The 21872-nt window shown below is 44.7% G+C and overlaps 1 protein-coding gene and 1 pseudogene across 1 annotated transcript in view; one reads left to right on the top strand and one right to left on the bottom strand.

Moving 5' to 3' along the window:
* The window catches only part of Chdh (choline dehydrogenase), a 31615-nt gene that overhangs the window by 5090 nt on the left and 4653 nt on the right, over positions 1–21872 (bottom strand). Inside the window, exons 2-3 of the mRNA XM_070018520.1 lie at positions 2433–3196; positions 1741–1892 (exon numbers count right to left, since the gene is read on the bottom strand). Of these exons, the coding sequence (XP_069874621.1) occupies positions 1741–1892; positions 2433–3144 (864 nt within the window). The 5' untranslated portion in view covers positions 3145–3196. The remainder of the gene's footprint in view (positions 1–1740; positions 1893–2432; positions 3197–21872) is intronic.
* LOC138824594 (cell division control protein 42 homolog pseudogene) lies at positions 13457–14025 on the top strand (annotated as a pseudogene).

Raw genomic sequence — 21872 nt, 5'->3', positions numbered from 1 at the left:
CAACTCCAGCCAGTACCATGAGAACATGGCCTTGGGATGCTGTACCCACATGGTAGGCCAGGAACACTGCTACCACCATTGAGAGCCTGCTCACAGGCTCAAGAGAAAGACAGATAAATCTTGCTAGGCTGCTATCTGAAAGCAACCTGAATATGCAATCCTGGTGTGTGAAAATCAGGTGTGGGCCAACAGCCAGACAGTAATGGGAGACAGCTACACATTCAGTGCAGTCCTCCCAAAAGTTTAATGACAAAGACAGACAAAAACAATCCTAAAATTCCCTGAATAGCCAAAGAAATCCTGAGCAAAAAGAGCAATGCTTTCAGATTATACTATGGATCCATAGTAACAAAAACAGCCTGGTACCACCACAAAAACCAATGTGTGGCCCAATAGAACAGAATTAGAAGACCCAGAAATAAATCCTTGTAGTCAGAGCCACCTGGCAAAGATACCAGACACATACTGGAGAAAAAAAATGGTGCTGGGAAAGCTGGATATTCATATGTAGAAGACTGAAAAACTATCTCTCACCCTACAAAAAAAAAAAACTACTGGAGAAAAACACTGGAAGATATAGGTATAGGTAATGACTTTCTGAATAGGACTCAATAGCTTAGAAAATAATAATGAAAATTGGCAAATTGAGTTGCATCAAACTAAAAAGCTCTGGTACAGCAAAAGAGCCAGTCACTAAAGTGAAGAGACTATCAATAGGATATGAGAAACTCTTTGCCAGCTATTCATCCAATAGAAGATTAACATCCAGAATATATAAAGAACTCAAACTATTAAATACTAAAGAACAAATAATCCACTCAATAAATGGGTAAATTACTGAACAAACAGTTCTCAAATTAAGTATAAATAGCCAATAAAGACATGAAAAAATGTTTACCATCTTTAGTCATAAAGGAAATGCAAATAAAAACCACACTGATTGCAGCTCACCCCAGATAACTAGAATGACTATCATCATCTAACCAAAGAACAGCAAATGCTCTTGAGGATGAAGGATAAAATGGTGGGAATATAACTTTCCACAATGGAAATCAGTATGGAAGTTCTTCAAAAAACTAAAACCCAGCCTAGGCAGGAAAGTTCCTAAGAATCAACCCCCCCCACACCTGCAAGTCAGCAGTGGAGCTGTGGCTCAAGTGGTAGAGCACCAGCCTTGTGAGAAAAGCTAAGGAAGGGTGCCCAGGCCCTGAATTCAAGCCCTTAGTATTGGAACGAACACACGAAAACACACACAATGTGCTAATAAAAAATGAGTAGGAAAAAAGAGGAAGGGTAGTTCTCAAAAAAGAACAATGATGTCAGACACTCAAGAGGCTTAAAAGCAGCTGAGCTGCATCTACTCATGGGAGTGCAAAGCTACCTCTGGTGGGCTACTGGGCAGAGAAAAGAACCATACAGAATGCCAATGATCAAGGGTTTTAAAAACTCCAGGGTAAACCGATCTCCGGGCAGGTCAATACCCTCAACTGTGTAGAAGGTACTGGGGGCTGCCCTGCCCTGAGAGTGGTAAGAGAGGTTCATGGGACACTCACTCCAGGATGTCTTGGTAGGTGGCAGGACTGGGTGATTCCTTCACTTTCTCCAGGGACAATTCCCTTGCCACTGCAGCTGCTCACTCAGCACAGCTTACAGCTGGGGAGGAGGACCCGACCTCAGGGGTCACTGTCTACCCTGACTGCCCTCTGAACTGCTGCCTGGCCCCTGCTGGAGTTCACTCACCCTGTGGCTCTGGCCGTTCTTGAAGTACTCCACGCCCACTGCCCGAGTGCCCTCAAACAGCACCCTGCTCACCAGAGTCTGGACCTCAGCTCTGAGGTTGGGGCGGCTTAGTGCCGGGTGCAGGTAGGCACAGGCGGTGCTCCAGCGCTTGCCTGCAGGATAGAACAAGAACAGGTGTAGCTGGCCTTTGCCAGGCCTTTCCCTGCTCCTAAACAGGAGGAGGGAACGAGAGAAAGAGCAAATTGGCCCTGCCTCTAGCTGCGTGGCCTGCCTTCATGGAAAGACGGAAACCGAAAGATCCTGCCTTCCAGAAGCCCTCTTCTACCCAGCTCCCCAGGTGGCAAACCACCCTCTACCCTGACAGGATGACACACTGGGAGCAGACAGAAGGGGCGAGAACCCTAAGGAGACGGCCGGGCCCTGGTGGGTCCTGCCCTGCTGCAAACACGGTCCTGCACGGCGCTCTGGGCCTATAAAGGACAGTCATGACCAACGTGCGTGAAGGAGCCAGGACGATGGGCATGCAGGGCCCCGGACTCCTGGCTACCTGTTCTTCCCAACTGCAGGTTTCTAGAGGACTCTTTGTTCTCCATAGCCCATACCAACAGGGCCCAGGGAGGCTGCACCCAGGGTGCCACTGGCGTCTAGGGGTGGTGCTGGAAGGGTAGTGGTGGGGGGGAAGAGGGTGCTACCTTCGTGAACGGTCATGTCCATCCAGCCGAAGCCCTCCTGCTGGAAGCCGTTCATGTCGTCGGTGAAGGGGTAGCCGGCCTGCTGGGTGGCCTGCAGGAAGGCCTGGTGCAGCGGGTGCCGGGTGCTGGCCCGGGACACGCGCAGCGGCCCCTGGCCGCCGCGGTACTGGCTGGCCCCCAGCTCGTGGCCCTGCGCCTTACGGAAGTAGGGCAGGCAGCGCGCGTAGTCCCAGCCCTCGGCGCCCTGCTGGTGCCAGCGCTCGTAGTCCTGGGCGTGGCCGCGGACGTAGACCATGGCGTTGAGCGACGAGGAGCCCCCCCAGACCCGGCCCCGTGGCCAGTACAGCACGCGGCCGCCCAGGCCCGGCTGCGGCTCGGTGTGGTAGTACCAGTTGTACCTGTCGTCGCACAGGTTGGACACCAGTGCCGCGGGCATGTGGATCTTCCACAGCAGCCGCTTGCTGCCCGCCAGCACGTCCTTGGGCCCGGCCTCCAGCAGCAGCAAGCTGTGGCCCGGGTCCTCGGTGAGCCGGCTGGCCAGCACGCAGCCCGCGGAGCCCGCACCCACCACCACGTAGCTGAACTCGGCCCGGGCGCCCGCACTGGCCACTGCCCGGCTACCTGCAGGCGCGCGCAGCCCCAGCCCTGCCCAGGCCGGGGCTCCACGCGGGCCCACGCGCGCTCGCCTCCAGCCTCTAGGGACGCGCCACATGCTTCCTGCCCAAGCCTTCCTCTCCACCCAGGGCGAAGATGGCTAGCGTTGCCTGGAACAGGAAAAAAAGAGGGGAAGGACACTTTAAGAATCAGCTCATACACATGCCTAATGCAGACCACCAAGGGCCCACCCAGCTGGGATGGGGCAGCCAGGCCCCAGTCACTGCCCTAGGAAGGGCTGGATTTTCAGGACTGTGTTATCAGAGCCAGCACCCTTCCTGGGCTAGTGTTGGCCAGGAGGAGGTGTTCCCAGAAGGGAATCTGCATGACCCCAGTGGGGCTGGAAGTTTAGCTGTGAAAAGCTGGGAAGAGGGTGGGAGAAGGGGGAAGGAGGAGGAGGGGGGGTGGGGAGGAGGGGAGGGAAGGCAGGGAGGGTTTTCCAGATAAAGACAATAGGGTATTTGCTCTGCACTGGAGTATTTACACCTGACTCTCAAATCATGTGGTCTAAAGGAGTTAGGGTGAGGGGCCTAGACTGTGGAACTCATTGCATTTGACCTGAGGGATCTCTGAATGCACCAGAGAGGATCTTAGACAGGGGACAGCGACAGAGCCACACTCTTCAAAGATCACTCTGTAGAGTGGTGAAGTTGGTAAATACTAATGGCGCTTTTTTTGTAAAGATACTGTTCAGAGGGGTTACAGTTACATGAGCAAGGTAATGGTACATTTCCTATCCAGCATTGTTACCCCCTCCTTTGTTTTTCCCTACTATCCCTTCCCTCCCCACCTCCCCAACTCCCCCCCTCACCCCCCACCAAAGTTGTAAAGTCCCTGTCTAGTACATCTCATTGTTACAATGAGTCAACCTGTATCCTTGTTTTTATTGGGTCTTCCAACAATGTTCAAACCAATTCCCACAGTGCTCCAAGGTGAATGCTATCAAAATCTGCATTGAAGGTGCAGTGGGACAGATCAGGGAAAATGAGGCATGAAAAGAACAGCCAGGAATTCAGAGACAAACATTGGAATAGTAGGCCAGGCAAGGTACTTTATACCTGTAATCCTAGCTATTGGGAAGTCAGAGATAGAGAGGATTGAGGTTTGAGGCCAGCCCAGGCAAAAAGTTTACAAGATCCCATCTCAACTAACAGCTGAGCATGGTGGTGGCACACCTGTCATCCTAGCTATGCAAGAAGTGAAAATAAAAAGATACTGATCCAGACCAGCCTGGCATAAATGTAAGACCTTATTTGAAAAATAAAGGCAAAAGGGATGAAGGTATGACTGAAGTGATAGAGTACCTATCTAACAAGCACAAGACCCTGAGATCAACCCCTACTACCACTAAAAAAACAAAACAAACAAACAACACTATCAGTAAAAAGCTTGACTAAAAGCATTTGTGCAGCCTGGCATCGACGGCTCATGCCTATAATCCTACCTACTCAGGAGGCTGAGATCTGAGTATCGAAGTTCAAAGGCAGCCCAGGCAGGAAAGTCTGTGAGACTCTAATAAACTACCAGAAAACTGTAAGTGGCACTGTGGCTCAAGTGGTAGAGCACTAGCCTTGAGCTGAAGATCTGTGGGACAGTGTTGAGGCCCAGAGTTCAAACCCATGACCAACAACAACAACAAAAAGCATTTGTGCACTGCTTTCTTTGCTTTAAGCTTCAGTCCCTCACTAAGCTATGATAAATAATTTTTAAAAAAGAAAAAGAGGCAAAAAGGTAGTTTCTTCTGACCTTGTCCACTTGCCCAAATAATTAACATACTTTGGAAACTGGGCAAGAGAGTGTGTGTGTGTGTGTGTGTGTGTGTGAGAGAGAGAGAGAGAGAGAGAGAGAGAGAGAGAGAGAGAGAGAGAGAGAGAGAGAGAGACAGAGACAGAGACAGAGACAGAGACAGAGAGACAGAGAGACAGAGAGACAGAGAGACAGAGAGAGACAGAGAGAGCGCATGAGCACAGGGGCTTTAACCCTGAACTTTTTTTGCTCAACGCTAGCACTCTACCACTTGAGCCACAGTGCCACTTCCTTTTCTGAGTAGTTTATTGAAGATAAAGCCGGGCGCCGGTGGCTCAAGCCTGTAATCCTAGCTACTCAGGAGGCTGAGATCTGAGGAACACGGTTCAAAGCCAGTCCAGGCAGGAAGTCCGTGAAACTCTTTTCTCCAATAAACCACTAGAACACTGGAAGTGGCACTGTGGCTCAAGTGGTAGAGCACTTACAAGCCCCACAACTGCGAAGGAGGAGGAGGAGGAGGAGGAGGAGGAGGAGGAGGAGGAGGGGGAGGGGGAGGAGGAGGAGGAGGAGGAGGGGAGGAGGAGGAGGAGGAGGAGGAGGAGGAGAAGGGGGAGGAGGAGGAGGAGGAGGAGGGGAGGAGGAGCAGGAGGAGCAGGAGGAGGAGGAGGAGGAGGGGAGGAGGAGGAGGAGGAGGAGGAGGAGGAGGAGGAGGAGGAGGAGAAGGAGAAGGAGGAGGAGGAGGAGGAGGAGGAGGAGGAGGAGAAGGAGAAGGAGAAGGAGAAGGAGAAGGAGAAGGAGAAGGAGAAGAAGAAGAAGAAGAAGAAGAAGAAGAAGAAGAAGAAGAAGAAGAAGAAGAAGAAGAAGAAGAAGAAGAAGAAGAAGAAGAAGAAGAAGATCTCACAGACTTTTCTGCCTGGGCTGGCTTTGAACCACAATTCTTAGATCTCAGCCTCCTGAGTAGCTAGGATTATAGGCATGAGTCACTAGCACCTGGCTTCAAGACTATCTTAATAAAAGATACTTAACCTAAAGTGGCAAAATGACTCCTTTGATCACAAATGTGTCTGCGAAGAAAAAGACTAGTCTCAAGGATAGACACCTGTCTTTAAATGACTAGCTGGTAAAACCCATCCTTTCAGCCAGGTGCCAAGGGCTCACACCTGTAATGCTAGCTATTCAGGACGCTGAGATCTGAGGATTGTGGTTCAAAGCCAGCCTGGCCAAGAAGTCTGAATATATGGAGAGTTTGTGGACTATCATGGACTCAATATTATCAGATGGAAGTTCTTTGCAACTTAACAAATTCAATACAATCCAAATAAGAACCACAGCAAGTGATCTTATGGGCCATCTATAAATTGGTCCAATATTAATATACAGAGGCAAAAGACTCAATAGCAAATACAATATTCAAAGAGAAAAAAATAGGTAAATAGACTGAGACTACCATAATTTAAAACTTACTATGAAGCTCCAGTAAGGTAGTTTAGTATTGGTAGACAAACAGACAGATACAGTAATATAACAGAATAGAAAGCCCAGAAATAATAAACATACAAAAACATAGTCAATGATTGTTGACCAATGAAGACAACACAATGTAGCAAAAATAGTCAACAAAAGGTGCTATAACCACTACACACACACACACACACACACACACACACACACACACACATCCAGAAACACTGTACTCCTCACAAAAATTCAAAATAGACTACAAACTTAAATGTGAAACACAAAGCTATAAAACTCTCAGAAGCCAGGCGTCGGTGGCTCACACCTGTAATCCTAGCTACTCAGGAGGCTGAGATCTGAGGATAGCCGTTCAACACCAGCCCGGGCAGGAGAGTCTATGAAACTCTTATCTCCAATAAACCAGCAGAAAATCAGAAGTGGCGCTGTGGCTCAAGTGGTAGAGTGCTAGCCTTGAGCTGAAAACCTGAGGGACAGCGCCCAGGCCCAGAGTTCAAGCCCATGACCCACAAAAAAAAAAAAAAAAATCTCTCAGAACACAGGCAAGAATATCTCAATATCGTTGGGTTAGACGATGACAGTTTAGCTAAGACCAGGAAGATACAATCTACAAAAGAAAAACTTGTAGATTTCCTTAAAATACTTAAGCCAAGATGGTAGCTGTAATCTTATCTACTGAGGCTGAGATCTTATCTCAGTTCAAAGCCACCCCAGGTTAGAAAGTCTGTGAGATCCTCTAATTAAGCGCGTGCACACGCACACATACACACACACACACACACACACACACACACGCACACACACACACATGCACGCCAGAAGTGGTTCAGAGACAGGGACCAAGCACTGAGTTCAAGCCCCAGAACTGGCACAAATACATAGATAAATAAATACTTTTAAAAAACTAAGCCACTGCTTGGAATTAAATATTTGCAGAAGATATATGTGATAAAACAGTTATCCAAAATATACAGATATACTCTTAAATCACAGTGACAGACAACTCACTTTAAAAGTGCCAAAGACTATAATAGACACCTCACCAAAGAAGATACACAAACAATATAAATATGAACAGAAGCTCTACAAGAAGTCATCAGGGAAATGCAAATGTAGAAAACAATGAAGTAGCACCATACACACATTAGAATTCCAAACTCCCAAACACTGATGGCAACAAATGCTGGCAAAGATGTGGAGTTAAAAAGCATTCTCATTCATTCAGGGAATGTAAAATTCAGTTTGGTGGTTTCTTTCAAATGTAAACGTATGGTGTAGCAATTGTGCTCCTCAGCATCAAAGGAGTTGAAAACTTATATAATGAGGCAAAAGTCTCAGGATAGCCAATACACAACATTCAAAGAAGAAAATTAGGTTAACACTTTGACACTACCAGAATTTAAAACTTGCTATGAAGCTCCAGTAATGAAGACAGTTTGGTATTGCTGTAAAGGGCTGGGAAGGTGGCTCAGTGGTAGAGCGCTTGCCTTGCATGCCTGAGGCTCTGGGTTCGATTCCTCAGCACCCCATAAGCAAAAAGCAAAAAGCCAGAAGTGGCGCTGTGGCTCAAGTGGTAGAGTGCTAGCCTTGAGCTGAAGAGCTGAGGGACAGCGCCCAGGCCCAGAGTTCAGGCCCCACGACCGGACCCAAAAAAAAAAAAAAAATCTAGTACTGGAAAAAAAATAAATAATGGAAGTAGACGTGCAGTTCAAGTGGTAGAACACCAACCCTGAGCAAAAAAGCTAAATAAGAGTATGAAGCTCCGAGTTCAAACCCTATTACTGGCACTCAATGGATAAATTAATTGTAAAATAAAAAATTACGTAAAATGCAACAAAGAATCTGACTCTGTTTTTGGTCTCTGACCATGGATGGCTTTTTAACATCTCTTCTCCCTTTTGTCTTGCTCCATACCTAGGAAAAATCAGTCAAGAAAGCCTAGGGCTTTCCTGCCTTGTGTATCAGCAGGGAAGTTCAAATCATGCAAATCAGTCCACCTGCAGGCAGCCTACAATGGAGCCACAATAAAAACCAAGACCTTTTGGCTGGTTCTTTGTTCAAGCCGTCCTACGGCAGCTAGAGGGGCTGCCCTGTTTCTCCCACAAAGTTCCACCTGTGAGCAATAAACCTCATCAGGAGTGAGTGAGTGAGTGAGTGTGTGTGTGTGTGTGTGTGTGTGTGTGTGTGTGTGTGTGTGTGTGTGTGTGTGTGTGATCATAAGACAGAGTAATACTTACAAGCACATCAGAAATAGGATACACTTAGGAGCAGATCTAACAAACTATGTGCATGACCTGTACACAGAAAACTCCAAGACACAGAAATATAAGATGGCCTAAATAGACCAAGCTACCGTGGAAAAGAAGACTCAGTACTTGGGAGGGGGGAACGGGGGGGGGGGGAGGCTTCTTGTTGTTGTTTTTGCCCATTATGGGGCCTGTTTCTGGGCGCTGTCCCTCAGCTCTTCAGCTCAAGTCTAGCACTTTACCACTTGAACCACAGCACAACTTCTGGCTTTTTCTGCTTATGTGGTGCTGAGGAATCGAACCCAGCCTCGTGCATGCAAGGCAAGCACTCTACCACTGAGCCACCTTCCCAGCCCCCCAGTATTTGTTTTAGTATCGATTCTCTCCAATTTGATTTATATATTCAATGCAATGCCAATAATATCCTGGAGGCAAGGGGGTGGAAATTAAAATCAATTCACAGATTGGCAGAGATAAAAAAGCACAGAGAAAAAATTATATTACAGTCATATGAGGAAAACCCCACACAAGCCAAAAAAGAGCCTTGGCATCTCACATCAATATAGCTCAATCCTAAGAATACAGTCAACTATTTTTTAAAATTACAGGAGTAGTAGTCTGAATTAATTTTAAAGGATGAAATTTCTATGTGCACAAAATATCAGAGTCCCCCAGAATATATAAAGCAAATGCAGGCAGATCTCAAGGAACAAATAGTTCTGTCATAATAAGTAAAGACTTCAATAGTCAGATTTCAATAATGATAGAGATTAATAAGGAAGTAGAACACAACATTATAAACCAACTGGACATAACAGTGATATATATATGTATATATATGTAATATATAGATATATCACTATTGGATATATATATATATATATACAGTTGGACATATATAGACATCTGACAGTGATATATCACTATCTATATATACAAAAGTATATCTATATATAAAAATCTATTTTTATCTATCTCTCTCTCTAATAAAACTCAACCCAACAATAGAATACACAATTTTCCTCAGGGTGTATGTGGAATAGCATGTTATATGTTAGGCTACAAAACAAATCTTAATAAACTTCAAAAAGTCTGAAATTGGACAAAGAATCTTTTTAGATCATAGTGAAATAAAACAGAAGAAAACAGGAAAATTCACAAAAGGTGAAAATTAAGCATCATTTTTAAACAACTGGGTCAAAGAGGAAATCACAAAGGGAACTAGAAATACCAGAAGATAGAAATTAGAAATTTCATAAAAACATCAAATATCAAAACCTATGGAGTTCAGTATACACTATGTGGAAAATGACCTAAGTAACTTGTGGGCAGGGATGGGGGAGGGGGAGGGAAACTGGGGAAAAGTAATGGGTGATATTGCCAAAAAAAAATGTACTCATTATCTGACTTATGAAATAGTAATCCCTCTGTCTAACACCTTAGTAATACCAATAAATTAAAACAGCAACAACAAAAACCCATGGTTACAAAGACAGCAGTACAGAGCAGGAAACTCACAGCTGCAATCTATACACCACAAGAGAAAAATGACTTCACGACCTGACTTTTTACTCTGAAAGAACTAGAACAATTAAACCAAGAGCTAGCAGAAGGAAGGAAATAAGTAAAGATTACAGCAGAGATAAAAGAAAAACAAAAGAGAAAATTGATGAAGATAAAAGTTTGCTCTTATTCAGGTGGACCTGTTGCAACAAGGAGAATTACAAAATGTCATGTCAAAGCAAGCTTTACAATGTCGGTGGGGGGGGGGGGTATGATTGGGTGGAGGGGAGGGGGGAGGCTGGGAAGGGAGGTGAAGGGTAAACAAAGGAGGAGGCTGCAATGCTTGGTAAGAAATGTATGCATTATCCTGCCAATGTGATTGTAACCCCTCTGTACAGTATGTTCTCAAATAAAATAAAATAAAATTTAAATTAAAAAAAAAAAGTTTGCTCTTACAGCAAAAGTGATCAAGCTTTACAATGATCAAGCTTTACAGTGGTACTCAATGGTGGATCACAGAAAGCTTTTCCTCTATATTCAGGAGCAGGACAAGGCTGCTTGCCTTTGCAATTTCTATGTACTATCAACTATGTAATATTACAAGTCCTTGCCAGAACAACTAAGCAAAAAGAAAAAAAAACTAGGAAGTAGTAACATTATCTTTGTTTGCAGATAGCAGGATCCTATATATAGAAACCAAAAATTCCACATAGGAAAAACAAAAGAGCAATTGTAGCAGAGCTGTAACATACAAAATTGACATACAAAATTAGATGCATTCAAGCCCTTGTGGTTCACACCAATAATCTTTGCTAGTCAGGAGGCTGAGATAGATCTGAGAATCAAGGTTCATAGCCAGCACAGGCAAACAAATCTTTGAGACTCATCTCTCTGATTAATTATCAAAAAAAGTGAAGATGTGGCTTATGTGATAGAGAGCCAACCTTGAGTTAAAAAGATAAGGGAGAGCAAGCATCATGAGTTCAAGCTCTACCACCAGCACAAGAAAAAAAAATTCCATTTTTCTACAATAATGAGAAACAAATTAAAAAAGAAATGGAGATAACTCCACTTATAAGAGCATTAAAAATAATACCTTACGCACAAATTTAACCGAGTTAAAGATGTTTACATTAAAAACTACAAAATTTTGCTGATTTCTATGTATGTATGTGCACGTGTGTGTGTGTGTGTGTGTGTGTGTGTGTGTGTGTGTGTGTGTGTGTGTGTGTGTGTGTGTGTGTGTGTGTGTGTGTGTGTGTGTGTGTGTGTGTGTGTGTGTGTGTGTGTGTGTGTGTGTGTGTGTGTGTGTGTGTGTGTCCTGGAGTTTCCAGCCCCAAGACTGGCACAAAAATAAGTAAAATTGGGGCTGGGAAGTTGGCTCAGTGGCAGAGTGCTTGCCTCTCATGCATGAGACCCTGGGTTCGATTCCTCAGCACCACATAAGCAGAAAAAAGCCAGAAGTGGTGCTGTGGCTCAAGTGGTAAAACACTAGCCTTGAGCTGAAGAGCTGAGGGACAGTGCCCATGCCCAGAGTTCAGGCCCCACGACCAACCAAAAAAATAATTTTTTTAAAAAAAAACATAAAGTGAAAAATAAAAACATTGTTGGAAAAAGGATAAAGGAAAGAGGGGAGTTAAGGGAATATAACAGAGGTGGTAAACTCATTCAAAGTACAATCCATGTATCTATGGAATTATCACAATGAAACCCTCTTATAAATTAGTGTGTGTGTGTGTGTGTGTGTGTGTGTGTGTGTGTATATATATATATATATATATATTTGATTTTAAGAAAAAATAGATAAATTATACATCAAAATGGAATGCTTTGGGACTGGGAATGTAGCTCACTGATAAGGTGGTTTCCCAAGCTTTCCAAGCACATATAAGACACTATGTTCAATCTCCTGCATAAATAAATAACACAAACTTTTATGCATCAAAAAAATCACTTTCAAGAATTAAATGACAACCCGCAAAAATAGGAGAAAAAAATTGCCAACCATGTATGTGCTAAGGCCTTAATATACAGTAATGGTAAGAATTACAACTCACTAACAAGAAGCAGTCATCTCAAATAGAAAAGGACTTGAACAGAAATTCCTCCTAAGAAGATATGTAAATAATAAACTACACAAAAAGCTGCTTAGCATTACCAGTCACCGGAGAAATGCAAATCAAACCCATAATGGGCTGTCACTCCCTACCCATTATTACAGCTGTAACAAAAACAAAATGGAAACTAACAACTGTTGGCAAGATGGTAGAGAAATTGGAGCCCTTATTCACTGCTAGTGATTATATAAAATGCTGCAGTCACAGTGGGGAGGAAAAAAACAGTTACTCAAAAAGTTAAACATGGAGTTGCCATAGGACTCTACAATTCTACCCCTGGGCTAAACTAAACAAGATGGAAAGCAGATTGAAACAGATATGGCCACACCCTGTTTGCAGCCAAAAGATAGACAAACACAACTGGCTGGCAGATAAGTGTATACACAAAATGGAGTGTATACATACAAGAGACTATTTGGTCTTAAGAAGGAACTAAATTCTGAGGTATGCACTAACATATGAACCTTGAAAAGATTATGCTCAATGATATAAGCCAGACAACCAAACAACTATAATGTGATTCCATGTACAACAGGTACCAAGAACAGACAAATTCATAAAGACTGATGAGATGAACTCTTTATGACATTGATTTCCAGGAGCTGGGGGAAGAGGAGCAGGGAGATACCATCAATGGGAGCAGTGCTTCTGTTTGGAGTCCTGGGAAGTTTTCAAAGTAGAAGGTGGTGTGTCCCCATCAGGCAGGTAAGGAGACCCAGAGCAGTGCTGCTACCTCGACAGAGAAGCTGAGGTCATCATCAAATTTGGATTATTTACAGTGGATACGAAGGCTGGGAATGTGGCTTAGTGGTAGAGTGCTTGCCTAGCATACATGAAGCTCTGGGTTCAATTCTTCAGTACCACATAAACAGAAAAAGCCAGAAGTGGTGTTGTGGCTCAAGTGGTAGAGTGCTAGCCTTGAGCAAAAGAAGCTCAGGGACAGTGCCCAGGCCCTGAGTTCAAACCCCAGGACTGGGAAAAAACAAGGTGAATACAAAACTGTTTCTGCCATACAAACTGAAAGGATCCATCACATCCATCCCAGGGGACCACAGGAACAAGAGATTATTACAAGGTTTGTTAGAGGAGCCACATCGCCCCCCGCCCCCCCCCCCCCCCAGAGAGCACATGGCACCCTCCACTATCTAGGTAGCAGCAGGGTCTGGGGGCAGGAAGTGAGGTGGGTCTGGGCAGAGAGAGGGAGTGGCCAGCTGTATGGAGGGAACTCCAGGGCTGGGAGGAGCCCAGGTCTGGGTGGAGCTGAGGACCAAAGGTGGGCATAATGCTAACACAGACAATTAAGAGTGTTGTTGTGGGCAATACTGCTGTTGGTAAAACATGTTTCCTCATATCTTAACAAACAAGTTTCCATCTGAATATGTACTGTTTTGACAACTATGCAGTCACCATTATGATTGGCAGAAAGCCATCTACTCCTGGTCCTTTTGATACGGCAGGGCAAGAAGATTATGTCAGATTATTCTGCCCAGTTATCCACAAACAGGTGTATTTCTAGTCTGTTTTCCAGTGGTCTCTCATCCTCATTTGAAAATGTGAAAGCAAAGTCGGCGCCTGAGATTACTCCCCACTGTCCAAAGACTCCTTCCCTGCTTGTTGGGACCAAAGGTGATCTCAGAGATGACCCCTCCACTATTGAAAAACTTACCAAGAACAAACAGAAGCCTATCACTCCAGAGACTGCTGAAACGCTGGCATGTGATATGAAGGCTGTCAAGTATGTAGAGTGCTCTATCCTTATCAGAAAGGCCTAAAGAATGTGGTTGACAAAGCAATATTGGCTGTCCTGGAGCTTCCAGAACCGAAGAGAGCCGCAGGTGTGTGCTGCTATGAACACCTCTACAGAGCCCTTTCTGCACAGCTTGTGTGGGCAACATATTAAAAGCAATGCTTAAATCAAACTATAATTCAAAATTAGAATTCATTTCTGCAACTATGACAAATGCTGTACACCTACGCACATGCACTAACATGAGACAAGGCCCATTAGGTATGCCCCCTCCCAAATACTAGTTAATGTTGGTAACTGTGTATTTTCAGAAAAAAGTGATCAGTACTAGTTTTTGTTGTTTCAAAAAAAACCCTTATTTGTTTCTTCATTTAAAAGCAAGGCATGCTTGTGATGACTGTAACAGACCAATTTTGAATTCCTGAAGCGGCTCCCTGGTTCCATTTTAGACAGACATTTTAGAGGCTTTTTTTCCGAGGGGGGAAGGGTCATGTGTGGGGGCTCATTTATTATTATTATTTTTAAGTAACCGGTGGACAGCCCTTTGGGGGAGAGGACAGATTCATTCCACATTCCACTTTCCTAGTCCTGGTGCTCTTAGGAAGGAGTATAGTAAATGCCTCATTTAATAACATGCTCCTTTTTGACAGTTGCCTTTTTTTCTCCACTCTTGAGAAGATCCCATATTTGATGAAGCTCATGAAAGTGGGTGGAAGCCGTGTTGCCCTCCTCTTTACGTTTTTTTTTTTGGTGTGTGTGGGGGGGTTTGGTCATGGGGCCTGAACTCTGGGCCTGGGCGCTGTCCCTCAGCTCTTCAGCTCAAGGCTAGCGCTCTACCACTTGAGCCACAGCCCCACTTCCGGCTTTTTTCTTTTTGCTTATGTGGTGCTGAGCAATCGAACCCAGGGCCTCATGCATATAAGGCAAGCTCTCTACCACTGAGCCACCTTCCCAGCCCCTATAAAAACTTTTAAAGAAAGAAACTGAAGAAGACACTGGGAAGTGAAAGGATCTCCCATGTTCATGGATTGTCAGAATACCATACTGCCAAAGGCAACCTATAAATTCAACGAAATACCCATCAAACTACCTATGTCATTCTTCACAGATACAGCAAAAATAATTTAAAAATTCTATGGTACTACAAATTTCCCAAGTTGCCAAAGTGATCCTGGATTTTAAAAAAAAGATAATGCTGGAGGTATCACAATTCCAGATGTCAAACTTTATTACAGAGCCATAGTAACATAACAGCTTGGTACTGGCACAAAAACAAACCTAAAGACCAATGGAACAGACTATAAGACCCAGAAATAAACCCATACACCTATAGCCATCTATTATTTGACAAGATAGCCAAAAACATACATTGGAGAAAAAAAGTCACTTCAAGAAACAATGCTAAAAAATGGACATCCATATATTTCTGGCTGAAACTGGATCTTCATTCGTCACCTTGTCCTAATATCAGTTCAAAATGGATCAAAGACCTCAGTATAAGACCTGAAACCTTGAAACTACTACAGGAAAGAGGAAGAGAAACGTAACTTATTGGCATAGGCAGGAACTTCCTGACTAGAATTTCAGGGGCTCAGCAAATATGAGAAGGAATTGACAAATGGTATTCCATCAAAGTAAAAAATTTTCTGCACAAAAAAGGACTTTGTTACTAAGCTAAAATGACAAACTGGAGTGGGAGATCTTTGCCAACTATATATCTGCTAAGAGTTTAATATCTGTACAAGGATCTCTAAAAACTAACTCCCCCCAATAACCAATTAATAAACAGGCAAAGGAGTAAATAGAACCTTCTAAGAAGAAGCAAAAACAACCAATAACCACATGAAGAAATGCTCAACATCTCTGTCCATAAAGGAAATGCAAATTAAAACAACACTGAGATTCCATCTTACCTCAGTAAGAATAACCATTTGTTCATTCACTCACCCACACTAAAGAAAATTTAATAGGCACTAATATATATATATACACATATATATACATATATATGTATATATATATATATATATATATACATATATATATCAGGTACTAGAAGAAATCGGGGAAACCCTACTGCATCGTTGGTGAGAAGTAAACTAGTGCAACTATTTTGGAAGGCAGTTTGGAGATTCCTTAAAAAGCTAAACATAGACCTACTCTATGATCCATAGCACTCCTGGGCATCCATCCAGAATATTATTGGTCAGGATACAGTAAAGACACTTGCACATCCATGTAAGTTATGAAAAGAGCCCAGTTGTCTTACAACAGATGAAGGGATCAAGAAAAATATAATTCAATTCTGAATACTGCTAAATAACTCAATTGAAGAGAACATTTAAATGAGAATAGAGTTAGACATGGTACAACACACCATCTCCCAAGGAGATCCTACCTGAGGCTGGGCCCTGTGTGGACAAGAAGAGTGTTTAATCAGGGAATGCCACTGCACCATGCACCCAAACTAATGTAACTGCAGAAGCAGCCACCCTGGCTGAGCCTCCTAAGGCACATGCATGGAGAGGGGGGACTTCATCCTTATTGTTATCACCATCAGCCAAAGATAGAGAGAAGTCCAAGAGAACACATTGTGTCTCATTTCGGGTTAGAGGCTAGACCCACCCCACTACAGGTCCAACCAACAAAGCCAATTTGGCGGAGCCAAAAGGTCACAGTCTGCATGGGGAAAGGGTGCGATGTACCAAATGTCCACACAGCAGGGCTTGAAAGACTAAGGAGGGGAGTTACTGAGATGAGACGTGCCCAAGCTGAGAGATAGTGACAGTCCAATAAGTGACAGTGGGCAGCTGTTCTTCTTCACAAAGGATCCTCCCTGCCACCCCAGCTCAGGGTACCCAACCCCATATGATGTTGAAATGAGCTTCTTCATGGCCCAGTCCCTACAGTAAGCCTCCAGATGGCCTGGTCCCTGCCTCTACCAGTCACCTCTCTTCCTATTGTAAGTTATTCTCTAGGCTCCAGATGAAGGGACCACCGTCTCTTCCTCCCCTTGTACCTCTGTACCCGCTGTTCCTTCTTCCAGACCTGTGTTCTAACTTCTGCCTACCTGGTCAACTCCTCCCCTTCCTGCAGGCCCCACTTTTAGGCTTCAGTTCCTCAGGAAAACTCTCCTCCACACTGGCCACATGCATCCTGGGACTTCTCTGTGTACTATTTATATTTACTAGGACCTCAACAAACTAACAGTGAGACCTATTTCCCTGGCCAAAAGTCTGGGGCTTTTTCCCATTTTGTGTAAATCCTGCCTGGTGGCTGGGTTCTATAATGCTGGCTTCTCTGTAATGCCAGGGATGGTCCTGCACAAGACCAAGAACAAATTGTCCCTGGCAACCTGAGAAGTAAATGCTAAGCCCATACCTCTTTGCCAGGACAGACAGGAAACACTAGATAGGAGGGATGCCAGGAATGTTCTAGATCCTAACCTGGGCATATACACAGATCAAAGCCATCATGCTATGCATGTTTCTGTACCTCAATTCAAGTTTCAAAAGTGATTTTTTTTTTTAAAAAAAAAAGGCATGGTGGTGCATACCTGCAATCCTAGCAACTGGGAGATAAAAGTAGAAGGATCAGGAGATCCAGGCAAGACTGAGCTACATAGAAAGATGCTGTCTGAATAAATAAACTCCAAGTTAAAACAATTTAAAAGCATTTTCTTTAAAATTCAATTTTCTTCTAGCTGTTCACCAGTGGTTCACACCTCTAACCCTAGCTACTGGGGAAGTTGACATGTGAGATCTAAAACTCTATGAGATTCTTATCTCCAGGTAAGTGCTAGACCAGAGGTGTGGCTCAAGTGGTAGAGAGCCAGCTGTGAGTGGAAAAAACCAAGTGAGAGGATGGTGAAGCCCTGAGTTCAAGCCTCAGTATTAACACAAATAAAGTTTCTCTTCCTAGGAACTTCAGTTCCCATATGGTGACATACAACAAACTGCATTGGAGGAAGTAGAGCTGTGGCTCAAGCGGTAGAATAAGTAAAAAAGCTCAGGGACAGCAATCAGAGCCTGAGTTCAAGCCCCAGGAATCACACACACACACACACACACACACACACACATTTATTTTTACACACACACACACACACACACACACACACACACACACACACACACACACACACACACACACACACACACTATTATTTTTTTTTTTTTGGTCCGGCTGTGGGGCCTGAACTCTGGGCCTGGGCGCTGTCCCTCAGCTCTTCAGCTCAAGGCTAGCGCCCTACCACTTGAGCCACAGTGCCACTTTCAGCTTTTTTCTTTTTGCTTATGTGGTGCTGAGGAATCGAACCCAGGGCCTCAGGCATGCAAGGCAAGCGCTCTACCACTGAGCCACCTTCCCAGCCCCAACATATTATTATTTATTTTTATTTTTTATTTTTGTTGTCAGTCATGGGGCTTGAACTCTGGGCCAAGGTGCTGTCCATCAGCTCTTCAGCTCAAGGCTAGCACTTGAGCCACAGCACCACTTCCAGTTTTCTGAGTGGTTTATTGGAGATAAGAGTCTCACGGACTTTTCCTGCCTGGGCTGGCTTTGAACCGTGATCCTCAGATCTCAGCCTCCTGAGTAGCCAGGATTACAGGCGTGAGCCACCGGTGCCTGGTTCACACACACATGAACAGCTGCACTGAAAATGCACTTCTTCCCCTGAAACAACGAATGTTTGCTCTCTTGCTGATTACTTGATAGCGGTGTGAACAATACCAGGTGCCCTGTGGACCTAGTAAGTGAAGCCACTGAGGGTGAAAGGAAGTGAGGCAGAGGTTGTCAAGAACACCCCCACGTCTGAGACTTCATCAAAGGCTAAACTTCTGTCCTCAGCTCTGCTGGGCCTCACCATATGATATAGAGCAGTACTATCTGGATTCTAGTCTTTGAGGGGACAGCTGATGTCATGGCTCCCTAGACCCTAAGCGGCTGTCCTACCTCCCCTCAGCCACCCCCATGACACCTGCTTGGGTCCAAGGTGACAGTATTCTACATTCCAAGATCTGCTATCTGTCACAGTCCCTCTAGCTGGTCTCCACCCAAAGCAGAGCTCAAGGTGGGGAAAAATGTATTCCTAACATGGAGGGGTAGGAGGGCAGGTTCCTTGGTCACTTGGCATGTCAGTCCCTTGAAGGCTTGTCTGGAAACTGGATCTAATCATCAGAGATGGACCGAAAGGCAGGGTGCCGCAGAGGTCACTGCTGGGTGGGAGAGGCTCAGTTCCCTCCCAGAAGCAAGCACCTGACAGACTGAGATGACAGTCTCAGGCTGCCACTAAGGACAAGGCCTATCCACACACAAATGCCTGGACTGTTGGCACTGTGCTGAACTTGGCTGGGTGGGCTGTGAAGCAGAGAATGGACCTGGGCCACTGGCTGGAGCTGAGCAAGGATAAGTCCTCATATCCTTATTCCTATGCAGCAATAGGACAATGAGAGAAAGACGAACCCCTCAATCCTCTCCAGGAGTGTGGCAGGACCCCCTTCTACCAGATGCAGTGCAGGTATCAGACTCATGACCATGAGTTATCAAACTTGCACCCATCAGGGTCCATCCATGGGGCTGCCATTCCAACCAGGTTTATTCTATTCCAGAGGGCAACTGGGGAGTTTGAAGTTCCCAGAACCAGGTATCCCCCTTCCCAGCACCCATAATGGTTCCCCATGCTATTGTTCCTCACTGCACACCACCTCACAGCCAATTCTCCACAGCACTGGGGTGATCTCAGTGTGAGGGGACCCCAGAATCAGCAGAAGTCTGAAAGACGTGGATGACGTTCAGCTTGGACTTCATCAAAATGATGTCACACACAGGAGATGACTAAAAACCAAGGGTTTTTCCTTGCAGTCATGGCAAGGGTCTGCATCACCACCTTAGGCATACCTTGCCAAGAAGTCCAAACTGACTCTGAATATACTTCTTCCATCTTCCAGTGCACAGGAAATGAACAGGGCAGAAGAACATGCAAAGGTCACTGTCAACAGAATCTAGGCAGGGAAAGTATTACCTATTCCTTTAATAATAAGCCCAAGTATATGAAAATAGGACAGGAGGAGGGAAACCTACAGATTATGAAGCATAAGATGCACCTGCTTATCATACTGAGAAGCTCTTAACTGATCCTGGGGACTAGAAGAGCAGAGATTAGAAGATGTAAAGAAATCATTGTGAGATGTGATAAGGGTCCTGCAGTGAGCTCAATTAAGAGCATGCTTTCAAAAACACATACTAAAAAGTTGGCAGACAACATAAGCTATAGGGGACTTTATTTAAAATCAACCCAAGAGGGTGAAGCAGACATTATATGCAGTGGAGTCTGTATCTCAATTTTGACTTCACCTCAATTTCCTAAGGGCAAATTTGTATGGTAAGAAAGAAGAGAAGGCACTGGTAGCTTATGCCTGTGAACCATCAGAAAACCAGAAGTGGTGCTGTGGCTCAAAATGGCAAAGCACTAGCTTTGAGCATAAGAGCTCAGGGACAGTGCCCAGGCCCTGCCTGAGTTAAGCCCCATTACCAACAGAAAAAAAAGAAAGGAAAAAAAAGAAAAGAAAAGAGAAAAGAAAGAAAGGAGGGAAGGAAAATACCTGGGTTGGGGGAAGCAGAGGCCTGGTTCCTGGCTAAGGGCTAAACCTACCTTTCAGGAGCTTGAGGCCTGCTGCTAATATTGTAGAGCTCTCTCTTTCAAGTGCACTTTTACCGAGTTTTCTAAATCTCAGTGACAAAGCACTCATCTCACGGCCTGCAATGACAGGATACAGTACAGTCTGGGAGGCAAAGAGCGGCCCTGGCCCACTCACTATCTGCGACTGTCTGTGAAAGATAAGTACAGAATGGAAGGAAACATTGTGCCAAACCTTTGGCACAGTGACCTTAACTGGCTGTGTCTAGTGGTAAGACAGGGCTCTCTCATTTTGTATAGCCTCACCTAATTATTGCAATGAATGTCCCTTGCACTTTAAAATCAGCCTGTGAGAAATTAAAATGTCAAAAGCAAATGAATGGATCTTGAGTCCTTCACCACAGTGAGAAAATGTTATGGACTAGATATTAATCCACTAGAGCCCCCAAACCTGTCATCCTCAAACATGACAGGTGAGGTGTCAAAGTGCCTGAGTTTCCCTGCCACCATTTGCAGTAACAACGTTAGTACTGTCGACAAACACTAGCATAGCAGCTCTGTAAAACCCCATGTGATTCACAAGTCTATATTCACTTGCTCGCTGCCATGTCAGGGCAGGCCAAGCCTCCAGCAAAGGAGTCCAGGATGGGGGCCAAGAGCCTACACTGCAGCCATGATCAGCGAGCCAACTTTCACACACATATCCACTGCTGATTCTCTTCCACACTTCTGCCACTAAATGTCAGAGGTCCTAAAAGCATCAGGAAAGTACCAAGGGGAAAGAGATTTCCCTGGTGGAAGAGGGGAACTCTACTGGAATTTTTTTTTTTTTTGGTTGGTCATGGGGCTTACACTTTGGGCCTGGGCTCTGTCCCTCAGCTCTTCAGCTCAAAGCTAGTGCTCTACCACTTGAACCACAGTGCTGCTTCCATTTTTCTGGTGGTTTATTGGAGATAACAGTCTCATGGGCTTTCCTGCCTGGGCTGGCTTTGAACCGAAATCCTCAGATCTCAGCCTCCTGAGTAGCTAGGATTACAGGCATAAGCCACCAGCATCCGGCTTCTAGTGGATTTTTCTAAACCCACTGTAACTCTCTCCCCTCCAGGAACTTGGAATAAAGATGAAATTAATTTCTAAGTAATCAAGGAGACACATAGGACAGAGATATACCATGGGAAGAGAAAGTAAGGTATAAGGAAGGAGGGAGAATAAGACAGAAAATGGGAGCCATGGATACCATGGCTGGTCTTCATCTCAGAGTATTGATGTTCTGTGACCGGGTTATAGGTTCCAGTTCAGAATCAGTCACCTGGA

Source organism: Dipodomys merriami, unplaced genomic scaffold (assembly GCF_024711535.1).
Source record: "Dipodomys merriami isolate MVZ:Mamm:240054 unplaced genomic scaffold, mDipMer1.0.p SCAF_13, whole genome shotgun sequence".
NCBI classification, from domain to species: domain Eukaryota; kingdom Metazoa; phylum Chordata; class Mammalia; order Rodentia; family Heteromyidae; genus Dipodomys; species Dipodomys merriami.
The sequence above is the reverse complement of the archived record's forward strand: the minus strand, read 5'-3'. Positions and strand labels throughout refer to the sequence as shown.